Source organism: Aulonocara sp. 'chitande type north' Nkhata Bay, linkage group LG3 (assembly GCF_057382095.1).
Source record: "Aulonocara sp. 'chitande type north' Nkhata Bay isolate Kocher_YH1m ecotype deep benthic linkage group LG3, A_spYH_male_GT1.1, whole genome shotgun sequence".
NCBI lineage: Eukaryota > Metazoa > Chordata > Actinopteri > Cichliformes > Cichlidae > Aulonocara > Aulonocara sp. 'chitande type north' Nkhata Bay.
In genome coordinates, this window is record NC_141346.1 from 5,592,865 (window position 1) to 5,613,627 (window position 20,763).

Below are 20,763 nucleotides of genomic sequence, written 5' to 3' on the forward strand. Positions count from 1 at the left end.
CTTCAATGTAGAAAAGCTTTTTTACAGTTTTTTACAGACGCTAGGACACATTTCTCAATACTTAGGTCACGTTTGCAAAACTCCTCACACAGTGAGCACAACAGAAGTCTATGTGGGCTAAACTGAGGACCAGTTATCATTGTTTTGGCACAAAATGCATTCAATGACTACATCTCTCAAATTTCATGAATTATCTTCTCACTCAGACACAACAACTGCCAAAAACCTTTGTACGGACAGGACATTTTGCATGTGCTTACATACTGTTTTCAAAACTGTTAACCTTATGGTCAAAACAATAACATAATGCAAAACTGAATAAGACAGCAAAATTCAACAGCAATATTTTATTGAAACATATTTTAAATCTAAAAATGCAGTTTGACCAGCCACAGCTGATTCTCATTGTAGATGAACATCTACACAGGTGTTACTCCTTCAATTTCATTACAAAAGGAGACAACTGCTGAATAGGTTTTGTGACGTAAACATGGACCAGTGTGTCACCATCCACTGATATGTGTATCAGTGGATGGTGTGTATATAAATACTTGTATTTTGGGATTTCGTAGTGCAAGAAAATAAAAATACATAAACAAATATTACCGAAGTCTGCATGATGTCTGATTCATTCCAGTAACATATATTGAAATTATGAACAGAGATGTGTCCTTGTTTTACACAGGAAAACACTGTGTAATGCTACATGTTGTTAGTGTTTTTTAGGTCATTGTTTTGTGGGTGACAAAGTGTGTTTGTCGGCTGTCAACCTTTGCTAGTGTTCTGGAGGAATGTGTTTATTTGAGACCTGAATGAAGTGTTTTGGTAGTTGTAGTGCATTTTGAATGTGAAATGAACTGCTTTGCCAAGCTGAGGGTCAGTTAGGAGAATTGTGTGAAGAGTTTTGCAAAAGTGACCTAAGTATTGAGACATGTGTCCTAGCGTCTGTAAAAAACTGTAAAAGCTGCCTTCGGCTTGTGTGCAGCCTGACACAGTGTTATCTCTGGGATTTCCCTCAGGTCTGCTGAAAGTGTCCTTAAAGTTGAATATTGTGACAAAGTGAATGTAACAGTGAGACTGAGCTGCTCCGTCTGTTTCTGCTGACTTCAGCTCCTTAAACATCCTGATTTATCAGCACTGCAGGGACACGAATGTTATAGAGACGCACACACAGAGCAGGAATGTGACTGAATATCACTAACAGGAAAAACACCTTCAGCCTCAAACATGCAGTCAGCTGCTGCACTGGCCTAATGACAGACGTGAGCTGAGCTCAGGGAGCAGCAGAGGGTGGAGGCTCATTTCATACGTCTTTAAACTCAGCAGTGTGAAATCCAAAGAGACTGACATGTGACAGAGAAAAGCATCAGTGCTGTCGGCTCCAGCCTCACTTTATAGTTTGCTTTTATTTCTCTGGATGATGCAGGGAGCCTGGCTCAGCAGCTGCTGTCATGTTGTAACCGTGTTCCTGTGACTGTACTGTGATAACTCTGTGACCATGTGATGGACTTACTGTTGATGCTGTCCTGTATTAAAGTGTTACTGCAGCCGACCTGTCTGTGTGTCACTGTCTGTGGACTGCAGCGTCTTCAGCAGCAGCTGTTTGCTGTTTGCACCATCCGCTCAGATATTCTTCAGTTTAAACGTCTTTATTTCATCTGTGCTTAATACTCAACAATGAGGCTACATCGAATGTTAAATGTCTTGTTATTCTCCTCAACTCAGAAACTACTAAAATATAATGAGACTCAAACTGGAGTGTTGTAAAAATTGTGTGTGTGTGTGTGTGTGTGGGGGGGGGGGGGGGGGGCTTTAGGCAGGCAGCAGCGACGGGGTGAATGAATGCAGCAGCCCAACCCACCAAGCTCTGAGTAACGCAGCTGGCCTCCAAGGCCCCATGTGTGTGTCCAAAAAAGCCAATCACTGCAGCGACAATCAGCACGTAGCACATGAACACAGTAACAGGAAGCTAGCATGGCTAATGCTAACTGCTAATGAAGGCACAGCTAGCATGTGTCGTCAGTGACCGGGCATGCTTGCTCTCCTATATATTGATGCTATGCTAGAGCGTTAACAGTTCCTGTTATCCATGATTCACACCAGGGGCGTCACACTGACTTTACATGGGGGGCGACAGACAGCCCCCTTTGACCTTAATGGGCCGGACCAGTGGAACTTCCTGTCACTGTGAAGGAGTCACATATTTAACTGTTTTTCTACATGATGAAGAAAAAGTCACAATGACAGAAATCTGTCAGCACGACTCTTTAAACTGTCAGAAATCAAATGACAGAAAAATAGCTCATAGCTCATCTTTAGTCTTAAAAACCTGAAGTTTCTATAGCATAAAGTGAAAAAAGAAGGTTTTCTGCCTTTAAAAGTTTATTGCTAAATTACTTTGTGTACTATGAATAAGTAAGGTTTGTATCTGCAAGAAAAGCTGTAAAACTATGAAAATTCAAAATGTCTGCTTGTGCTTGATTGTTGTGAGCAGCAGATCAAACAAGTTAAAATAATCAATTATAATCGGGCTGATTCTTATGTATCACCTTGCTACTCTCAACACGTGCCACATTCACACAAGCACTGTTTCTATGCTTTAAGTGCTTACTAACTACCATTCACACACATTCATACTGCGATGGATGCACCAGAGAAAACTTGGTGTTAATATCTTGCCCAAGAATATTTGGCATGCAGAGTAGGGGGAGCCAGGGATTGAACCACCAACCTTCCGATCAGTAGATGACCCGCTCTGAGCTACAGCCGTCCCCAATGTAATGTCTAATTATTATTGTAGAGGCTAAGCCTACGCTTGAAGCCACTGAGGTGGTCGTTAACGGGGATGACGCGATGTCACTGGTATGCATGAATTAAGTTCACAGTCCAATAAATCCAGCAGTATGTATCTTGTCCTTTTTGGTCTTTATTCCGTATCGACATAGCATAACAGCACAACGGTCACAAACTGTTTGCCTTCTCAATGACACACCTGACGCCGATTACGTGCGTCTACCTTAAATACCTTTACATTACATAATCAAAACAGAAAAAGGTGACCTCTAGTGACCACATAAGGTATTAACCCAAGAATGGCTCCTACACCCCGGCCCCTAATTGAAATGGCTATCAGACATGGCAATTCTAATCACAAAGAAAATAAGGAGCCACTAATACAGTCTACTTTAGACCTATACATTCACATAAATAAACATAAATAACACACTTTTAGATTACAGTCTCATGTAACAAGCAAAGTTTAGTTACAGGTCTTTCCAGAATATTAGTCTTTGTTTTTAAACGTGCAGATCGCACAAGTCCTTTTTTTTGTCACGAATGGCTTCCAGAACTCTTCCAAGTGGCCAGGAACCACGCGGTGCAGAAGAATCCATTATAATTACTATATCTCCAGGTTTTAGATTCTTCTTCTTTTGGTTCCATTTTTGTCTCTCCTGTAACAAAGGCAGGTATTCACGTATCCATCGTTTCCAAAAAAGATCTGAGATGTACTGAGCCTGTTTCCATCTTCTCTTCAGATACAGATCCTGAGGGTCAAATAGTCCGGGTGGTAAAGATGGTTTTCCTTTCATCAGGAGGATGTGATTTGGTGTAAGTGGCTCTAGGTCTTTTGGATCATCAGAAAGCTTTGTGATGGGTCTGTCATTTAAAATTACACACACACACACACACACACACACACACACACACACACGTTTCTTGGGTTAGAGGGACAATTTCTGAAATTTTTGGCAAATCAGACTGGACATAGGGCTATGGGGACACCGGGTTCCAGAGGTGCTAGAGCTACAATATGCATATCAAAAATCATGAAAAAAAATCAGCAAACCTATACACAACTTAAAATTTAAACATTTTCTTTGCTCGACTGAGATATAAAAAAGGCTATTTTTTCAGACATTCTGGTGGTTTGTAGAGACTTTTCTGTAGCTCGGTCTATAAGGACAGTCTGGTGTACAAGGTCAGTGATGTCATCATACATATACACAAAGTATAGTCTGTTCTGAAGGGACACATGGTGTGTAAAGCCAGTCTACTGTACACACACACACTGATTAAATCTGGTTTAAAAGGACACATGGTGTGTAAAGCCAGTTCACTGTACATATACTCACACATGCACTAAGTATAACCTTCTTAGAAAAGAAGGTGTATTATAAGACTGTGACTGATACATCATTATAGTAAAATTGAATAAATTTGCTTAGGCTGCTGCCCCTGCGACCCGGCCTCGGATAAGCAGTTGAAGATGGATGGATGGATGAATAAATTAAAAAATAATAAAAAGACTATATTTTGGTTTTCTCTGATGAGCATTACAATCTGACATACAAGCTTACATAAAACACCACAGATCATATCTGTTGTGATCTACTAACAGGTGGTCAAAGTGTCATTAAAACAACTAGAAGCATAACACAACAGTGCTTGCATCAACTAGAACAAACTATGTATTATAGAGTTTTTCATTGTCCTGAAGAAACTGGCACTGAGTGGCTGACCAATAAAACAGCACCTTTGCACACCAGGGGTGAGTCGGGCTGACACCATGACTTATATCAACACACAACACATTTGTTGAATTACTGAACTATATTTAATATAACCAACTCAATAATCAATTCCTTAAAAGGACAGCATTGTAACAATTATTGAAGGAAAATAAAAGTGAATCCTGGCATTAAAAGACTCAGGCTAACCACACATCAAAACAAAACACTGCCTGTGAGCACAGTGAAGTCAACTACATACTTTTTGAATGGAGAACACTAACCTTGAAATCAGGCCCAGAAAGGTAAAGGCTCAGACTGTCAAAAAGTGCATTTAGTGTTTAACATTTATTTTTTTTTTTTTAAAGGCCAGTCCTCTGTTGCGCACAAAATCTCGAATGTTTTGAATAGATCTCGTCTCCAAGATAGGTTGTTCCTTTTCTTTGCACTTCAGACACTGCTGGTTGGTGACAGTGATACCGTTTTCAATAAAAGGCTTCATATGTTTCATCACCGCTCCTATCTCCTCCTCAGACCATGGTCTCTTCACACACCGCCTTGATGAAACACGTAAACCTGTTCAATAAAACAAAACAAATTTGAAGTTTAAAAAGATCATGTGAGATGCACTTGTAGGTAGAGATGGTGTTCAAAACTGTGAAAACAAGCTGGTACTTGTCTAAACAAATTGTGTGTGATAATAAATAGACTGTAGACCTGATAAAATTTAAAGTTTGATTGTTTTCATTAACATGATAGTTCATCACACTGCTTGGTAAACACAAAATACATTCAGCTTCTTTATATGTTATATAATGTCTAACCACATGATGTTGGTGTTAACTGCACATAGTGCCTAGTGATGGACATGGCATCTGATTTATATCATACCTTTAGTAACTGAGTCAGGGACAGGAGGTGAACCAGAAGTCACACAGGCATCATTCCCCTGGTCATCTAAAAAAAAAAAATTGCACAGTATAAATGTATGGGCTTAAAGAGGCTTTCTGCCTACCAATCAAACACCATGGGCACAGAGGGGACAGTGACAGCCAGTTCTATTATACTAACTATACACATGGCAATGCTGCTGAACTGGATGAAGTCAACAATACCTTGGGTAATAAGTTTACTGGGAAATGATGTAGATTTTGCACAGGCCAAATCTTGCTTGGCCAAAACTGATGAAGCATCAAAATACTAGTCATAAAGCATTAGTGTCACAATTAGGAATGGAACAACTAACAATCGACCATGTAAAAATGTACTGATGGTTAGTAATATTGTTCTATACACAATCCCAGGTTATCGTAATCAGCATAGTAGTGTTAATAGTAAAGTCTGATTTCATTTTTAATGCAATGAAAAACAGAGATGCAAGTGGCATTAATGAAACAAGAGAGCATCGTTATCATACGTGATGTGCGCTGTTAAAATACGTTACTGCATATTTCACTGGATTTGTCTCTGAACAAGACTAACTCACAGATCCCAGCTCATTACATAAGATATGTTGGGCAAACTTTGAGTACAGCATTGAAAATGTACCTTGAGCTGCAGTCTCGGAGAAGTGAGGCAAATCAGAAGAGAGAGAGAGAGAGAGAGAGAGAGAGAGAGAGAGAGAGAGAGAGAGAGAGAGAGAGAGAGAGAGAGAGAGAGAGAGAGAGAGAGAGAGAGAGAGAGAGAGAGAGAGAGAGAGAGAGAGAGAGAGAGAGAGAGATCATGTTTTGGGCCAACACAGACTTTTAACTCCATCCACAGATTTTCTATTGGACGGAGCCACTCTTTGGTTTTCCTGGCTGAGTGCTTCAGGTCTTTGTCTTGTTGAAAGACCCAGCCAGAACCCATCTTCAATGCTCTGACTGAGGGAAGGACGTTTTGGCCCAAAATCTCACAATCCATGTCCCCGTTTATCTTTTCCTTAATACAGTGCAGTCGTCCTGTCCCCTGTGCAGAAAAACAGCCCAGAGCATGATGTTTCCACCCTCATGCTTCACTGTAGGATGGTATTATTGGGATGAGACTCATCCTTCTTCTTCCTCCAAACCCCAACAATGGAGTTTAGACCAAATAGTTTTATTTTGGTCTCATCTGACCACAGGACTTTCTCCCATGACTCTGGATCATCCAGATGGTCCCTGGCAAACTTCAGACGGGCCTGGACATGGGTTGGCTTAATAAGGGGAACCTTCAGTGTGATGAATGATTTTAAACCATGACGTCTCAGTGTATTACTGATAGTAGCCTTGCCAACGGTGGTCCCAGCTCTCTTCAGGTCATTGACCAGCTCGTCCCGTGTAGTTCTGGGCTGATTCTTCACCTTTCTTAGCATCACTGACACCCCACGAGCTGAGATCTTACGTGGGGCTCCAGTCCGAGGAAGACATTAGCCTCTTCCATTCAGGGGCGCCTGCAGGAGTCTTGCAGAGGGTACGCACAGTCACCTGCACGCGCTCCATCGCGCACACGCACATGCGTGCACGCGCACTGTCGCGCACCGAGCTGCTTGGCAGTGGCTCTGGAGCCCTTTCCAGCTTTGTGAAGGTCTAAAGTTTTGTCTCTTGTGTCGTTGGACAGCTCTTTGGTTTTACTCATGTTGCTGCAACACTTTTGACAGATTGTGGGGTGCACATGTGTCTTTATAAAAGCTAACGGCATCAAACAGGTGCTGCTAAATTAGAATCATGAGCAGAGTGTAGTTGGACTGTTTAAAAGCAGAATAACAGGTATTTGAGGGTCAGAAATCTGCATGATAAGCAAGTGTTCAAATACTTATTTTAAGCAGTAATATACAAAAATATTTTAATAAAATCATACATTATCATTTCCGGAATTTTCTTTTAGATTCTGTCTCTCACAGTGGACATGTACCAACGCTGAAAATTTCAGATCCCTCCATGATTTCTAAGTGGGAGAACTTGCAAAATAGCAAATACTTACTTTCCTCACTGTAAATGGTATTAACTACACAGCAAAGTACAAACAGAACTGCAATAACAACCAGAAGGGATGCTTGCGATCTTTAGCTGGGTATGAAAAGTAGAACAAATATTGCAAACATCTGGCAGCTACAGTGGAAATGTATTTAATCCACTACGAGTGGTCTTTTCTAACCAGTGTCCCCTCAACCCATGTGTTTTTCTGAGTATGCCAAACACTAGAGATGAAACAGTGAAAGACTCAGTTTGAGCTCAGATGTCAGGACAGTGTTCTCACATACCTTGAGTTTGTCTGTGTCAGACACACACACATAGTTAAGCATTTTCTGTTTCACCTTCAGTTAAATACAGTTCTAACTTTCACCCTAACTGCAAGGAAACAGAGTGATTAACCCTTACCTAGTTAAGTGAAGCCAAAGTAAGACAATACTAAGAAGCTAAAGTGACTGTGAGTAAAAGGTGCATGTATATGCCTGACACAGAAAAACCCAAGGTTTTCAAGGACACTGTCCATCAGCCTCATAATGACATCTGAGCTCAAACTGATGCTTTCACTGTTTCACCTCCAGTGTGTGGCCACTCAGTAAAACACACTTGTTAAGGGGACACTGTGGTTAGAAAAGACCTCCTGTTCTAAATAGAGGACATTTCCACCACCGCTGCCAGATGTTTGCTAAAATACTCAGAATGGAGTTTCGTGTAAACACCATAACACTTCTAACCATTGGTCAATTTTAAAACAAAGGTCAATTTCAACTCACCTCACAAGCAGAGTCGTTAGGCACAGCTCTGGATGATTGTGGCACCTCTTTCGATTTGCTCTCTGTACAAGGGAACACAAGGAGATTCAGTGCTTGACTTTCGTTAAGTCAAAAAAACACATCTACGCATAACGCAATCAATTCACATCCCTGACTGTTACAATTCTACTCAAAATATCCATCAAGACACTATAGAATCATCAGAAATGTCCCAATACTGGCACATTTTTCATGCAGCAAACCTTCAGGCATGTCATGCATTGCCAGAAGTTAACAACATTTACTCAAAACTGACCACTGGTAAGTTCTTCTGAGAATGCTTGGGGTGACAACTCCTGATACTGGACACCAACTTCACCAATTAACTCTTTCAGAGAAGAAGTGCCACGCTGACCTCCAACAGAATGCACCTAAAAAGATGCAAAGATGAACAAGCATCAATGGTACAGTGTCCATCTGATCAAGAGGGACACTCTCAGTCAAACCTTAAAACACCCAAATGATGTTAAGAGGGAAATGCAATGTTAAATGATGACTACCTGTACTTACAATGATTTAAAGACTGTACATGCAGTATAATTGTAATCAATTGATAAACATGATCTTTACAAACCACACTATTTACCAAACTACACATTGATACAATCTTTAGTAAACAGATGAATCCATGCTAACCTCATGCTCAGAGTTGTCTGCTGTAGGTCTAGATGACTGACACTCTGCTTTTAATTCTCTGTCTGTAGAAGAGAACACAAGACATGGAGGCATAGTGCTTTGCAAGACCCCAGGGTTTAACAGGTAGTGCTTACTCAAGCAGGGACTCACCTGTGAATGAGTCTGTAGAGATCACATGGTGCTCCACGTCATGGGCAATAGGCTCTGCAACACACTGTTGACCAGAAGGGATGCTTGCGATCTTTAGCTGGGTATGAAAAGTAGAACAAATATTGTAAACATCTGGCAGCTACAGTGGAAATGTATTTAATCCAATACGAGTGGTCTTTTCTAACCAGTGTCCCCTCAACCCGTGTGTTTTTCTGAGTATGCCAAACACTGGAGATGAAACAGTGAAAGACTCAGTTTGAGCTCAGATGTCAGGACAGTGTTCTCACATACCTTGAGTTTGTCTGTGTCAGACACACACACATAGTTAAGCATTTTCTGTTTCACCTTCAGTTAAATACAGTTCTAACTTTCACCCTAACTGCAAGGAAACAGAGTGATTAACCCTTACCTAGTTAAGTGAAGCCAAAGTAAGACAATACTAAGAAGCTAAAGTGACTGTGAGTAAAAGGTGCATGTATATGCCTGACACAGAAAAACCCAAGGTTTTCAAGGACACTGTCCATCAGCCTCATAATGACATCCGAGCTCAAACTGATGCTTTCACTGTTTCACCTCCAGTGTGTGGCCACTCAGTAAAACACACTTGTGGAGGGGACACAAAACAGATAAGCTTGCAATCATCACTTGGGAAAGTCATACAAATTCAAGATTTAGTTAAACCAGATTGAATACCACCAAGAGGACATTTAAATATTGTGACTAGGGCTGAAACAACTAATCGATTAATCGACAACTAATCGATTATTGAAATAATCGTTAGTTGCAGCCCTAATTGTGACATCTAGATATGTAGGTTTTAAACAACAATTCATAGGGGGAAATTTTTTTTTAAATGACCCACCTTTTTCCGCCAGGGCCATTCTTTCCCACCATAGTCATAAGTAATTTCACTTCCTGCCGCAATTTCCTTCAGTGCAAAAAGGCAGAGATGTGGCTTCCCTTCTGCTTCAATCAACTTCATTCTGCAATTTGGTGTCCTGTGTTCATCGTTTACTAGTCGCCCAAATGACCCATCTTCAAGTGCTCCATCAATACTGCAAATTTGGAAACATACATTAAACAAACATTTATAGTGACATGCCTATGAACTATACTATAATTTTTAAGCACCAACACAAACACAACATCCAATACAAGTTTAGTTGTTAAATGCATAGTTGATAAGTTAAAGAGGGTCCATCAGTCAAGGACGCATTGCTTTCTGACTGAGATAAGTGTTTGCGCTTCTACTTGTGCTTAGAGCTTAAACGTGGTTTTGTTTTACTGTTGCGCTGACCTAGTAGGTGTGGCTGTTACTCTTCTCTTCTCTTCCTCCTCTTGCCCACTACCTGCTCTGTGCTGCTGCTTGCGCGTGGCCACTGATTAGACCTTGTGCAATCTACAGCTAAGCGCAGCCTGGTGTGCACTGCTCTGCCAGGTGAGTTGAATTAGAGCAATCAAGGGCGGGCGTGCCTAGTAGACCTTAAAATGCATGCAGCAGTCATTTGACCCGAGTGCGACATACTGAGAGGACAGCAAACCAAGCACAATCCACTTTCCACTGTGAGGAAGACTTTGAGTTAGACGGGCTATCGATAAGCTCGGACTCATATTTGCTGCTTATATGTTTGGGAAATATGGAAGCTCAATTGTGGAAATGTATTTATGCTTTGGGAAATAGTTACTGCATTTAAGTTTAAAAAATTATATTGATATTAAAATAAATGTTTAAGTTTGAATAGATTGTTTATGTAGATAGTGTTTCCCACACATTTATGTTAATTAATACTAAAAGTAATTACCCCAAATCCTTGGTTAAATCTTAAAACTAGTGTAAATATGTTTGGTTTAATTTAAGGAAAATAATTCTTTGTAAAAGAAAATCCTTGGTTAAAGTCTTTATTAAAATATTTGTAAACTCTAAAATGTATACTTTAAAAATGTAATTGTTACAGAAAGTGTAAAAAATGCAAGGTAGACCAGTTTATTTCATCTTCGTTGTTTGAAATTACTCACCTCTGATTCAAAAACTAATGAATGTGAAACTAAAACTAGGATAAATGATAGTTTAGACAAAAGTGGCTTTACTGAAGTGTATATTTTTGTTATTTCATTTGTCTTCTGTATAATGCATTTAATTTATCTGAATGATTAATGAAATGTTCTTTATTTTTTGTGTTGAAAGGTTTTTCACCTATCCATCAAGCCATCCATCTACCTACCTCACAGGCAGAACACTTGACATGTACTATTTTGGCATTGTACATATTATACAGTAGTTTTGGACACAGTAGAACAGTGCACGGGTCTCCGTGTCCACATGTGCCAAATGCGCACAGACACAGGGGCGCTCATTCAGCCCTGGCCATTTGAATTTTCTCTTATTATTTTCTCTATCTCTATATTATATTTTAAATCTTCACAGCAGCGTGAGAACACTGTCTTAGCTGTAAAATGTAGGCTTATATTATTACCCCTCTAACCCCGTACATTACGCCCGTGAGTGTGTATTAGAGAAGGCACACACAGGCTTAATACGGGGACTAACGGGCCCTCAGCATATGTGGGAGTCCCGTCAGTCCCCAGTACCGAGAGTTCCCGGGGACCACAGGGTCACCGGGAAATGACGGAGCCTTAGTAAGAATGAGATCCCGCTATTCCACGGGTCCGTCACTCCCCCTTCTATAGATTCTGGGGACTGACGGGGCCGGGTACTAGAGGTAAGGACTCGTTAAAGAGCAATACGAGATGTTTGCTTCAGAAATCCTGACCTTGCAATAGAAATGTAAACATTCAGTCATTTTGAATTTACCACAATGTCTTCTGCTTCCATATGAATTCAAACATGAAGCCTGAACATGCGCTGGGGTACAGGTTACGTCTGTGTTCAGCTTCAGTTGCATCAATAAGCTCCCCTCTATTCTCTGCTGTGCAGCTTCGCTACTTTCAAGAAACACAGTGTTTGTTTTCAGTAAGTCTTTTAAAATGTACTCTCTAAAACACACACACACACACACACACACACACACACACACACACACACACACACACACCAAACCAAAGAAATCTATTTTCAAACTGAAGTGTTTATGCTTTCAGTCCGTCTAGCTGCTGATACTTAACACGTGAGTGTCTGAAGAAGAGGACTCTGTTGCCATGGTAATCCCTGCATGAATGGATGCTCTTAGCCTCGTTTTGTTATTATTTTTCTCTAATTCTCAGAATTTTCCCCAAGTCTGAAAATAACACACCAGGACATAATCACTATCATGTTTTAGCAAATAAACTGTCTCTAATTTTACGGCAGTTTGGTTTTAATGGAGAGAGAAAGAAAACTCGAGGAAAAAAACAGGTGAAAGTTTCACAGCGTTGACTTGTTTGTGAGCAAACTTTCAGACTGAGCAGGCCTAATGATGATGTCCCTCTGTGTAAGTCATTGTCTGTTCTTTAATGTAGAAAAGCCTTTTTAAAAGCTGCCTTCGGCTCGTGTGCAGCCTGACACAGTGTTATCTCTGGGATTTCCCTCAGGTCTGCTGAAAGTGTCCTTAAAGTTGAATATTGTGACAAAGTGAATGTAACAGTGAGACTGAGCTGCTCAGTCTGTTTCTGCTGACTTCAGCTCCTTAAACATCCTGATTTATCAGCACTGCAGGGACACGAATGTCACTGTTACAGAGACGCACACACAGAGCAGGAATGTGACTGAATATCACTGACAGGAAAAACACCTTCAGCCTCAAACATGCAGTCAGCTGCTGCACTGGCCTAATGACAGACGTGAGCTGAGCTCAGGGAGCAGCAGAGGGTGGAGGCTCATTTCATACGTCTTTAAACTCAGCAGTGTGAAATCCAAAGAGACTGACATGTGACAGAGAAAAGCATCAGTGCTGTCGGCTCCAGCCTCACTTTATAGTTTGCTTTTATTTCTCTGGATGATGCAGGGAGCCTGGCTCAGCAGCTGCTGTCATGTTGTAACCGTGTTCCTGTGACTGTACTGTGATAACTCTGTGACCATGTGATGGACTTACTGTTGATGCTGTCCTGTATTAAAGTGTTACTGCAGCCGACCTGTCTGTGTGTCACTGTCTGTGGACTGCAGCGTCTTCAGCAGCAGCTGTTTGCTGTTTGCACCATCCGCTCAGATATTCTTCAGTTTAAACGTCTTTATTTCATCTGTGCTTAATACTCAACAATGAGGCTACATCGAATGTTAAATGTCTTGTTATTCTCCTCAACTCAGAAACTGCTAAAATATAATGACACTCAAACTGGAGTGTTGTAAAAATTGTGTGTATGTGTGTGGGGGGGGGCTTTAGGAAGGCAGCAGCGATGGGGTGAATAAATGCAGCAGCCCAACCCACCAGGCTCTGATTGATGCAGCTGGCCTCCAAGGCCCCATGTGTGTGTGCAAAATAGCCAATTACTACATTACACTTTACTACACTAACGAGTAAAGAGGACTGTTAGCCTGTCAGCTTGTGGAGCATCAAATATCACTGCAGCGACAATCAGCACGTAGCACATGAACACAGTAACAGGAAGCTAGCATGGCTAATGCTAACTGCTAATGAAGGCACAGCTAGCATGTGTCGTCAGTGACCGGGCATGCTTGCTCTCCTATATATTGATGCTATGCTAGAGCGTTAACAGTTCCTGTTATCCATGATTCACACCAGGGGCGTCACACTGACTTTACATGGGGGGCGACAGACAGCCCCCTTTGACCTTAATGGGCCGGACCAGTGGAACTTCCTGTCACTGTGAAGGAGTCACATATTTAACTGTTTTTCTACATGATGAAGAAAAAGTCACAATGACAGAAATCTGTCAGCACGACTCTTTAAACTGTCAGAAATCAAATGACAGAAAAATAGCTCATAGCTCATCTTTAGTCTTAAAAACCTGAAGTTTCTATAGCATAAAGTGAAAAAAGAAGGTTTTCTGCCTTTAAAAGTTTATTGCTAAATTACTTTGTGTACTATGAATAAGTAAGGTTTGTATCTGCAAGAAAAGCTGTAAAACTATGAAAATTCAAAATGTCTGCTTGTGCTTGATTGTTGTGAGCAGCAGATCAAACAAGTTAAAATAATCAATTATAATCGGGCTGATTCTTATGTATCACCTTGCTACTCTCAACACGTGCCACATTCACACAAGCACTGTTTCTATGCTTTAAGTGCTTACTAACTACCATTCACACACATTCATACTGCGATGGATGCACCAGAGAAAACTTGGTGTTAATATCTTGCCCAAGAATATTTGGCATGCAGAGTAGGGGGAGCCAGGGATTGAACCACCAACCTTCCGATCAGTAGATGACCCGCTCTGAGTTACAGCCGTCCCCAATGTAATGTCTAATTATTATTGTAGAGGCTAAGCCTACGCTTGAAGCCACTGAGGTGGTCGTTAACGGGGATGACGCGATGTCACTGGTATGCATGAATTAAGTTCACAGTCCAATAAATCCAGCAGTATGTATCTTGTCCTTTTTGGTCTTTATTCCGTATCGACATAGCATAACAGCACAACGGTCACAAACTGTTTGCCTTCTCAATGACACACCTGACGCCGATTACGTGCGTCTACCTTAAATACCTTTACATTACATAATCAAAACAGAAAAAGGTGACCTCTAGTGACCACATAAGGTATTAACCCAAGAATGGCTCCTACAATTATAAAGAGCTTTTAAGGTACATTCAGACCTGTGCGACTCACTCAGACTCTTAACTGTAGCTCTGTGCTACATGCTGACATTTCTGCTAATCAAACTTTGAATAAAATTTATTTAATCTAATATTCAACTCTGAACTCTAACTTTAGTACTTTTAACAGAGGCTATTTTTATGCAGTGTTTTCATAAAAGCCTTATTTTTATGTATTTGCTTCTACCAGGGAGAACACATGAGGTTAAAGGACAAGTTAGAGACCTTTTGTCTCTACAATGGAGAACAGCTTTTTAAACTCTGCACTCAGCTTTGTGTCTCCAACATCACTGATATACAGACAGATTGATATATGGACCTGCAGCGGAGTTTAGGCCCAGACATGGCTAGTGACGTCAGACCTGATGGATTAAAAAAGTTAAATTTAATTGAATCTAATCTAATAACTTTAATCTCAGCCAAACCGATTTACTCACGAACAAATAAAACACTGAAAAAGCCAAACAATAACATTTTTAAGTTATCAAAGTGATTTATATATCATGTTTAACCCGAGTAGTGAAAGACCGCGGGGCTTTGAAGACGATGTGTCGGTCGGCTCAGATATTTGAAGTTCACACAGCTACATTCTCACCTGAAAACGTGTTAAAAGTTTTTTGCAAACAAGAAAGAGAAACAAGAGTGATATTAAAACTAAGTCGCTGCCGCCATTGGTGGAAACTGGAATTGGCTGGCCACGCTATGAATTCTGCGATATGGTTTTTCAATTTTGTTGTCCGGGTGGAATATCGGGAGAAATTCAGGAGAATGGTGGCTCCGGGAGGTTTTCGGGAGGGGCACTGAAATTCGGGATTCTCCCGGAAAAATCGGGAGGGTTGGCATGTATGGTTGTGGCAACATCACTAACCGTGTCAAACACCTCAGAGTAAATCATATCACAGAATATGACGAGCGTATGTTGAGGCGAACTGAAGAGGAGGAGAGGGACAGGTGCTGCTAGGGCGAGACAGACGTCTCTCACAGAGTCCTTTAGTGCTGCAGGCAGGCAACGTGTTCAAATAGCACAACTTCAGTTTTTTTATTTCTATATGATGAACTCTGGATTATTAAGTGATAAGAACAAGTAATCTGATGCCCTGTAATCATTATGATGCTATAATTTGAGATACAATAAATAAAATAAGTTTATGTACAAAGTATCGTATCGGATCAGTATCGTCGATACCATCCTGAATTTAGGGCTTTGGAGCGTGATGTCACGGGGGTGGGCGTGGAAAGGATTTTGGCCCGATCCGCCATTTTTGGGGTCTAGCGCAAGTGAAAAGGGAGCGAAGTCACACACAACAGCCACGGTTTGTATTTGCTGTGTGGTCGGCTGCAATGTTCGATCACACGACCGGCAAGAGAATAAGGTTGGAAATGGTTTATCTTTTCATTCTTTCCCAACCTGGAAGCAACATGAGGCGGCTAGCCTGGATAGCAGCTGTGAGACGAGCTGACGTGCAGTTCTCTTCCATCTCCAAATATCTGTTGGTGCTCCAGACATTTTCATTCCGGTAAGTTCTAACTATGTTCATATCACTCTTTATAGCCTATTAGTTTTATTTTCTATGCGCTCTGAGCTCATAGCAAATTAGAACAAACATCCTAATGAGTGATTTTGCAGAACTACCTTCTATTTATAGAGTTGCTAATTATTTGGCATTATTGCAGCACCAGGTGGAGCACCAGTCTGATCACAGGTTGGAGGAAACATGGTGGATGGTCACGTGAGCTGTAGTCAGCTGATAAACAATCAGATCAAACACAGAAAACAGGATGAAGCTTCATCACAAACAAGACATACATGAGTATAAAACATGTCAGACTGAAAATGAGACGTCAACAGCATCACAAACAATGTTTAAAGCTTCCACGTGGTTTTACATTTTCTACATGGAAACAGGAAGTGCTGCTTTTAATTTGAAAAGTCACATTTATGGATGTGGACGTGGAAAAGTACAAATCTGGCAGCCTTTGTTGGACATGAAGTCGGTAATGTGTCTGCGTGACAGCTGTGGAAGCACAGGAGCAACGTCTGTGGGAAAATTCACAAAGCAACACGTCTATACCACTCTGACATGTTTGAAGATTTTTCACAATAAAATCCATGATTTGGTTTAAATGAAACTTTCTTCACCTTGTAAGGAAACATTTTGTGGACACGATTGTTTTCCAGCTAACAAAGTTAGTCCAGTGAGAGACAGCAGGAGGAGCAGAGGTCAGCTCATTGTGACAGCGGTCAAACAGATGTGATGGGTAACAGCACACACAGGTGTGTTTCATCTCCACACACACAAACCACAGCAACACTGACTCCACACTCAGCCTCCCAGTGACTGTGAGCTTACCCGTGTCACCGGTGCCACCCACTGTGGACCCCTCTGTGTCATGTGATGGTAATACAGGACGTTTTCCACAAACAGCTCCACACTTAGTCCTGGCTTCAGTGGGTGAGTCCATCCAGCAGAGATGTGGAGACACAAAGCTGCTGGACAGTTTGAGGTGTTACATTTCAGTTCAGGTTCATGTTTGTGCACTAGAACCAGATGTAGAAGTTTCAGCATGAAAGCACTCGATGATGGGCAGCTTGATTGAGAGAGGGTGAGAGAAAGAAAAAAACAACCCACGGCTCGCGTCGTTCACGTCGAAGATCCAGCTCTAAGTTAAAGTCTGAGTTCAGCTCGTCGGCTCATAGAAACACTGATTTCCTTTTATTAATGAGGCGTCTGTGGGGACAGGCAGGAGGCTCCTGATTGGTTCATAAGGTGTGAATAAATGTGTCATGTAGATGGAAGCAAAGCCACATCAGGCCTTAGAAAGAATTCATGAAGGTCTGAAATCTGTCTGCAGTGCAGTGGAGTGATCTCCTACCTTTGAATGGCTTCAGGCCTCAAGCAGAGGGAAAAGAATGAAGATATAAACTTTGTAGCTAAAAACAAAGCTCAGTGTCAAATTTGGATCATTATCACTTAATTTAGTTTGGACAATCCACCAATCACAGAGCTCCATCAGAGACCTTACAGCACAGGTGTCGAACTCCAGGCCTCGAGGGCCGGCGTCCTGCAGGTTGTGGATGTGTCCTTGATCCAACACAGCTGATTTAAATGTCTAAAATACCTCCTCAACATGTCTCAAAGTTCTCCAGAAGCCTGGTAATGAACAAATCATTTTAATCAGGTGTGTTGACCCAGGGTGATATCTAAAACCTGCAGGACACCGGCCCTCGGGGCCTGGAGTTCGACACCTCTGCCTTACAGTAACTACATTCACCAGCAGAGCTTTGATCGCACTTCTCTCCACCACCACAAGATGTCTCCACACTCCGTGCTGACTCCAATGAATGATCAGAGCTGCTGAGCCTGTTTGCAGACAGAGGAGGAGCTCCTGGTGATCCGTGTGGCACTAAAAAGCTCTGATAACGTCCATCCAGCAGCTGATAACAGGGACATTTGGTGCCATGTCAGAGCTGCACAGTCAATCATCCGTTTGGCTCTTTAGTTTGAAGAGTTCAAAGCAGCAGCAGAGAATCTAAAGTGTGTCACACAGCACCAAGTTTCCTTTGGTCACATATGAAATGTGAGTCCGAGCTTCAGCTACACAACAACACACAGCAGCTGATTGTAACACGAGCTCATCTGAAAGGCACCAAGAAGAATCCAGAGATTTGAAAGTTGCTGCTTTGGATTGTTAGTTTGATCAGAATCCAGTGTTTGATGGAAATCTCCTCCTGCTGCACTTCAACACATTAAAGAGAGAGAGATGAAAGAAAAGCTGATGATGAGAGCAGAGAGAGGAAGGTGTACTTACCGTGCAGGAGGATCACAAACACCACAAACATCTTCATGTTCCTGTCAAACTCAGAGACTCTTTAAAAGCCCTTCAGGACATCAGCTCACAGCAGCTTCACTTTCCTCTGCTGATCATCTACTGACACTCTCACACTGCTTCACTGTCACAGCTCAGAGTTCAGCTTCACACTTTGTTAAAGCACATCTGTGGAATGAAGTCCGGCCGGCCACAGATCACTTCTGAGGAAAGAGGAGGACGTCGGCTTTCCTCATAGTTTCACGCCCGAGTTCTCCAAACACAATCGGGGTGGCTGCAGCAGGTGGAGCAGGTCATCTACGAAGTGGATGGTTGGCAGTTCAATCACTCTGCATGCCAAACGATCCTGAGCCCCCACTTCCTCTGTGATGTGTAGAAAAAGTGCTCGTATGACTGGGTGATTGGGGCTTGCTGTGCAGAGTGTGCAGAATCGACTAGAGCTGTAAAACAATCTGTCTGTTTACAGTGACACGCACAAAGCTCCGCCTTCAGTCCTGACACTGAAACATCCACTGAAGCTACAATGATGCAGATGTGACCCTCAGCAGCTGGATTTCCTCTCCATAGATGTGTTTCCATGCAGATCATGGACATAAAGGCTGCTCTGAGAAAAAAGCAACGAATCAGACAAATCATTAGGTACAGGACCTTTAACATCTGCAGATTTATTTATTTAGATTCACTTTCTCCTGTTCAGTCATTACTTTCTTAAAAAAAACAACATGCCTGTGAGACCCTGATGCTCAAAGAAATCTCATTATTAATTAATGTTTAAATTTTAAATCCAATTTAAAATGTATTTTTATTGACAGGCTGTTTCACACCTCCAATTAAAGAACTACTTCTAGAAGCTCTTACTTTATGCAGTGAGCTGTGATAATATCATTATATTTATAACCTTCCTTTTATTTAACACAGTCCTGAAGAAGATATTTAGAAAGCAGTCCAGAGCTGTTTCTGCATTGAATTTCAAAACAAATTGAAGGATTTTTTTGTTTGAATTCTAAATGAGTCTTATGTGACTGCTTCAAATACTATAAGTATTACTAGTGCTGCTTCTGTTCTTCATATTACTGTTTATTGTCCTCTCAGACCAACAGGCGGAGGTGAAGGTGGAGGAGGGGTCATAGTTTGTCACCCTAGCCTGCAGAACAAAGTCTGAGCTGAGGACACCACAGTGGAGTGGACTCACTCTGACTTTGGACTCATGATGGTCCATGTGCATCCAAATGACAGTAAACAAGCAGGACAACCTCTACTGTGGTTGCACGAATATAAACAAAGACCTGCTGAGAACTTGAGACCTCAGTCTGACCCTGAAACTCCACACACACACACACACACACACACACACACACACACACACACACACACACACACACACACACACACACACACACACACACACACACACACACACACGGATACATCTGCACCATCTACAGGGACAAAGACTTCCTGAGACAGAAAGTATGCTGCAGGTCAAAGGTCAGTTGGGATTAGGAAAAAAGTGAAATCGTAAACAGGATAAAAGCAGTGTGAGAGGGCTGTTACTTTTATACTTGATAATAAAACGAACAGATGCAATGAGAGTTATGTTTCTAAGGAAGTAAATGACATGAGAGTGAATATAAACAACCGTACACATCCCTACGACTTGTTTTGGAGGTAGGACTCACCAAGGTTCAGTGTTAGATCCTGGGCGAGGCAGATCTAATTTAAGAATAGATGGGATTGGCTGTCGGAGGGTCGCTTTTTTGAACTGCAGGTCCTTGAAGGGTAATACAGTAGAGGATATTTACATAGAGGATCTCTATGTAAATATCCGATAGCAGCTACTACCACCACAGACTGTTTTCCTTCGTGGTCATGAAGGAAAACGCTCGGCTGGCATTTAAAAGGGCATTTATTCCCTTCAAGGACCTGAAGCTACATAAAGCACCCCCCAACAGCTGAACCCATCTGCTCTCTGATTGGATTGTTACATTTGTGATTGACATGACATTGACCAATCAGCTGAAAGGAAGAAAAATCAGGTCAAAATTCGTACTCGTAGGTTGAGAGTCACACACAGCCAGGGAACCTGAGTGCAGAGATTTAAACATAGTTGTTTGCTTTGTATCTGTAAACAGACCTTAACAAAATCAACTTGTAACTTGTGTAAAAAATCTTTACAAACAAAATTCTCATCTGT

The 20,763-nt window shown here is 41.5% G+C and overlaps 1 protein-coding gene across 1 annotated transcript; it reads right to left on the reverse strand.

Annotated features, from left to right (window-relative positions):
- Positions 1–4,592: 4,592 nt before the first annotated feature.
- Positions 4,593–18,975, reverse strand: LOC147333642 (uncharacterized). Its single transcript, XM_086286418.1, has 9 exons — positions 18,552–18,975; positions 16,375–16,486; positions 9,896–10,088; positions 9,034–9,130; positions 8,884–8,945; positions 8,504–8,618; positions 8,209–8,270; positions 5,400–5,465; positions 4,593–5,084 (listed from the first exon to the last, which is right to left on the reverse strand). Exons 3-8 carry the CDS (start codon positions 10,013–10,015, stop codon positions 5,439–5,441), a joined length of 483 nt encoding a protein of 160 aa, XP_086142544.1. The 5' UTR covers positions 10,016–10,088; positions 16,375–16,486; positions 18,552–18,975; the 3' UTR covers positions 4,593–5,084; positions 5,400–5,438.
- Between the last annotated feature and the right edge of the window lie 1,788 nt (positions 18,976–20,763).

Bases quoted from the DNA above. Each gene is read 5' to 3' on its own strand.
- LOC147333642 (XM_086286418.1), bottom strand. From the start codon at position 10,015: ATGAAGTTGATTGAAGCAGAAGGGAAGCCACATCTCTGCCTTTTTGCA. The intron at 9,131-9,895 runs GTGGGTCATTTA...TTTCATACCCAG, and splicing joins AATGGCCCTGGCGGAAAAAG to CTAAAGATCGCAAGCATCCC. The intron at 8,946-9,033 runs GTGAGTCCCTGC...TCTCTTCTACAG, and splicing joins CTCTACAGACTCATTCACAG to ACAGAGAATTAAAAGCAGAG.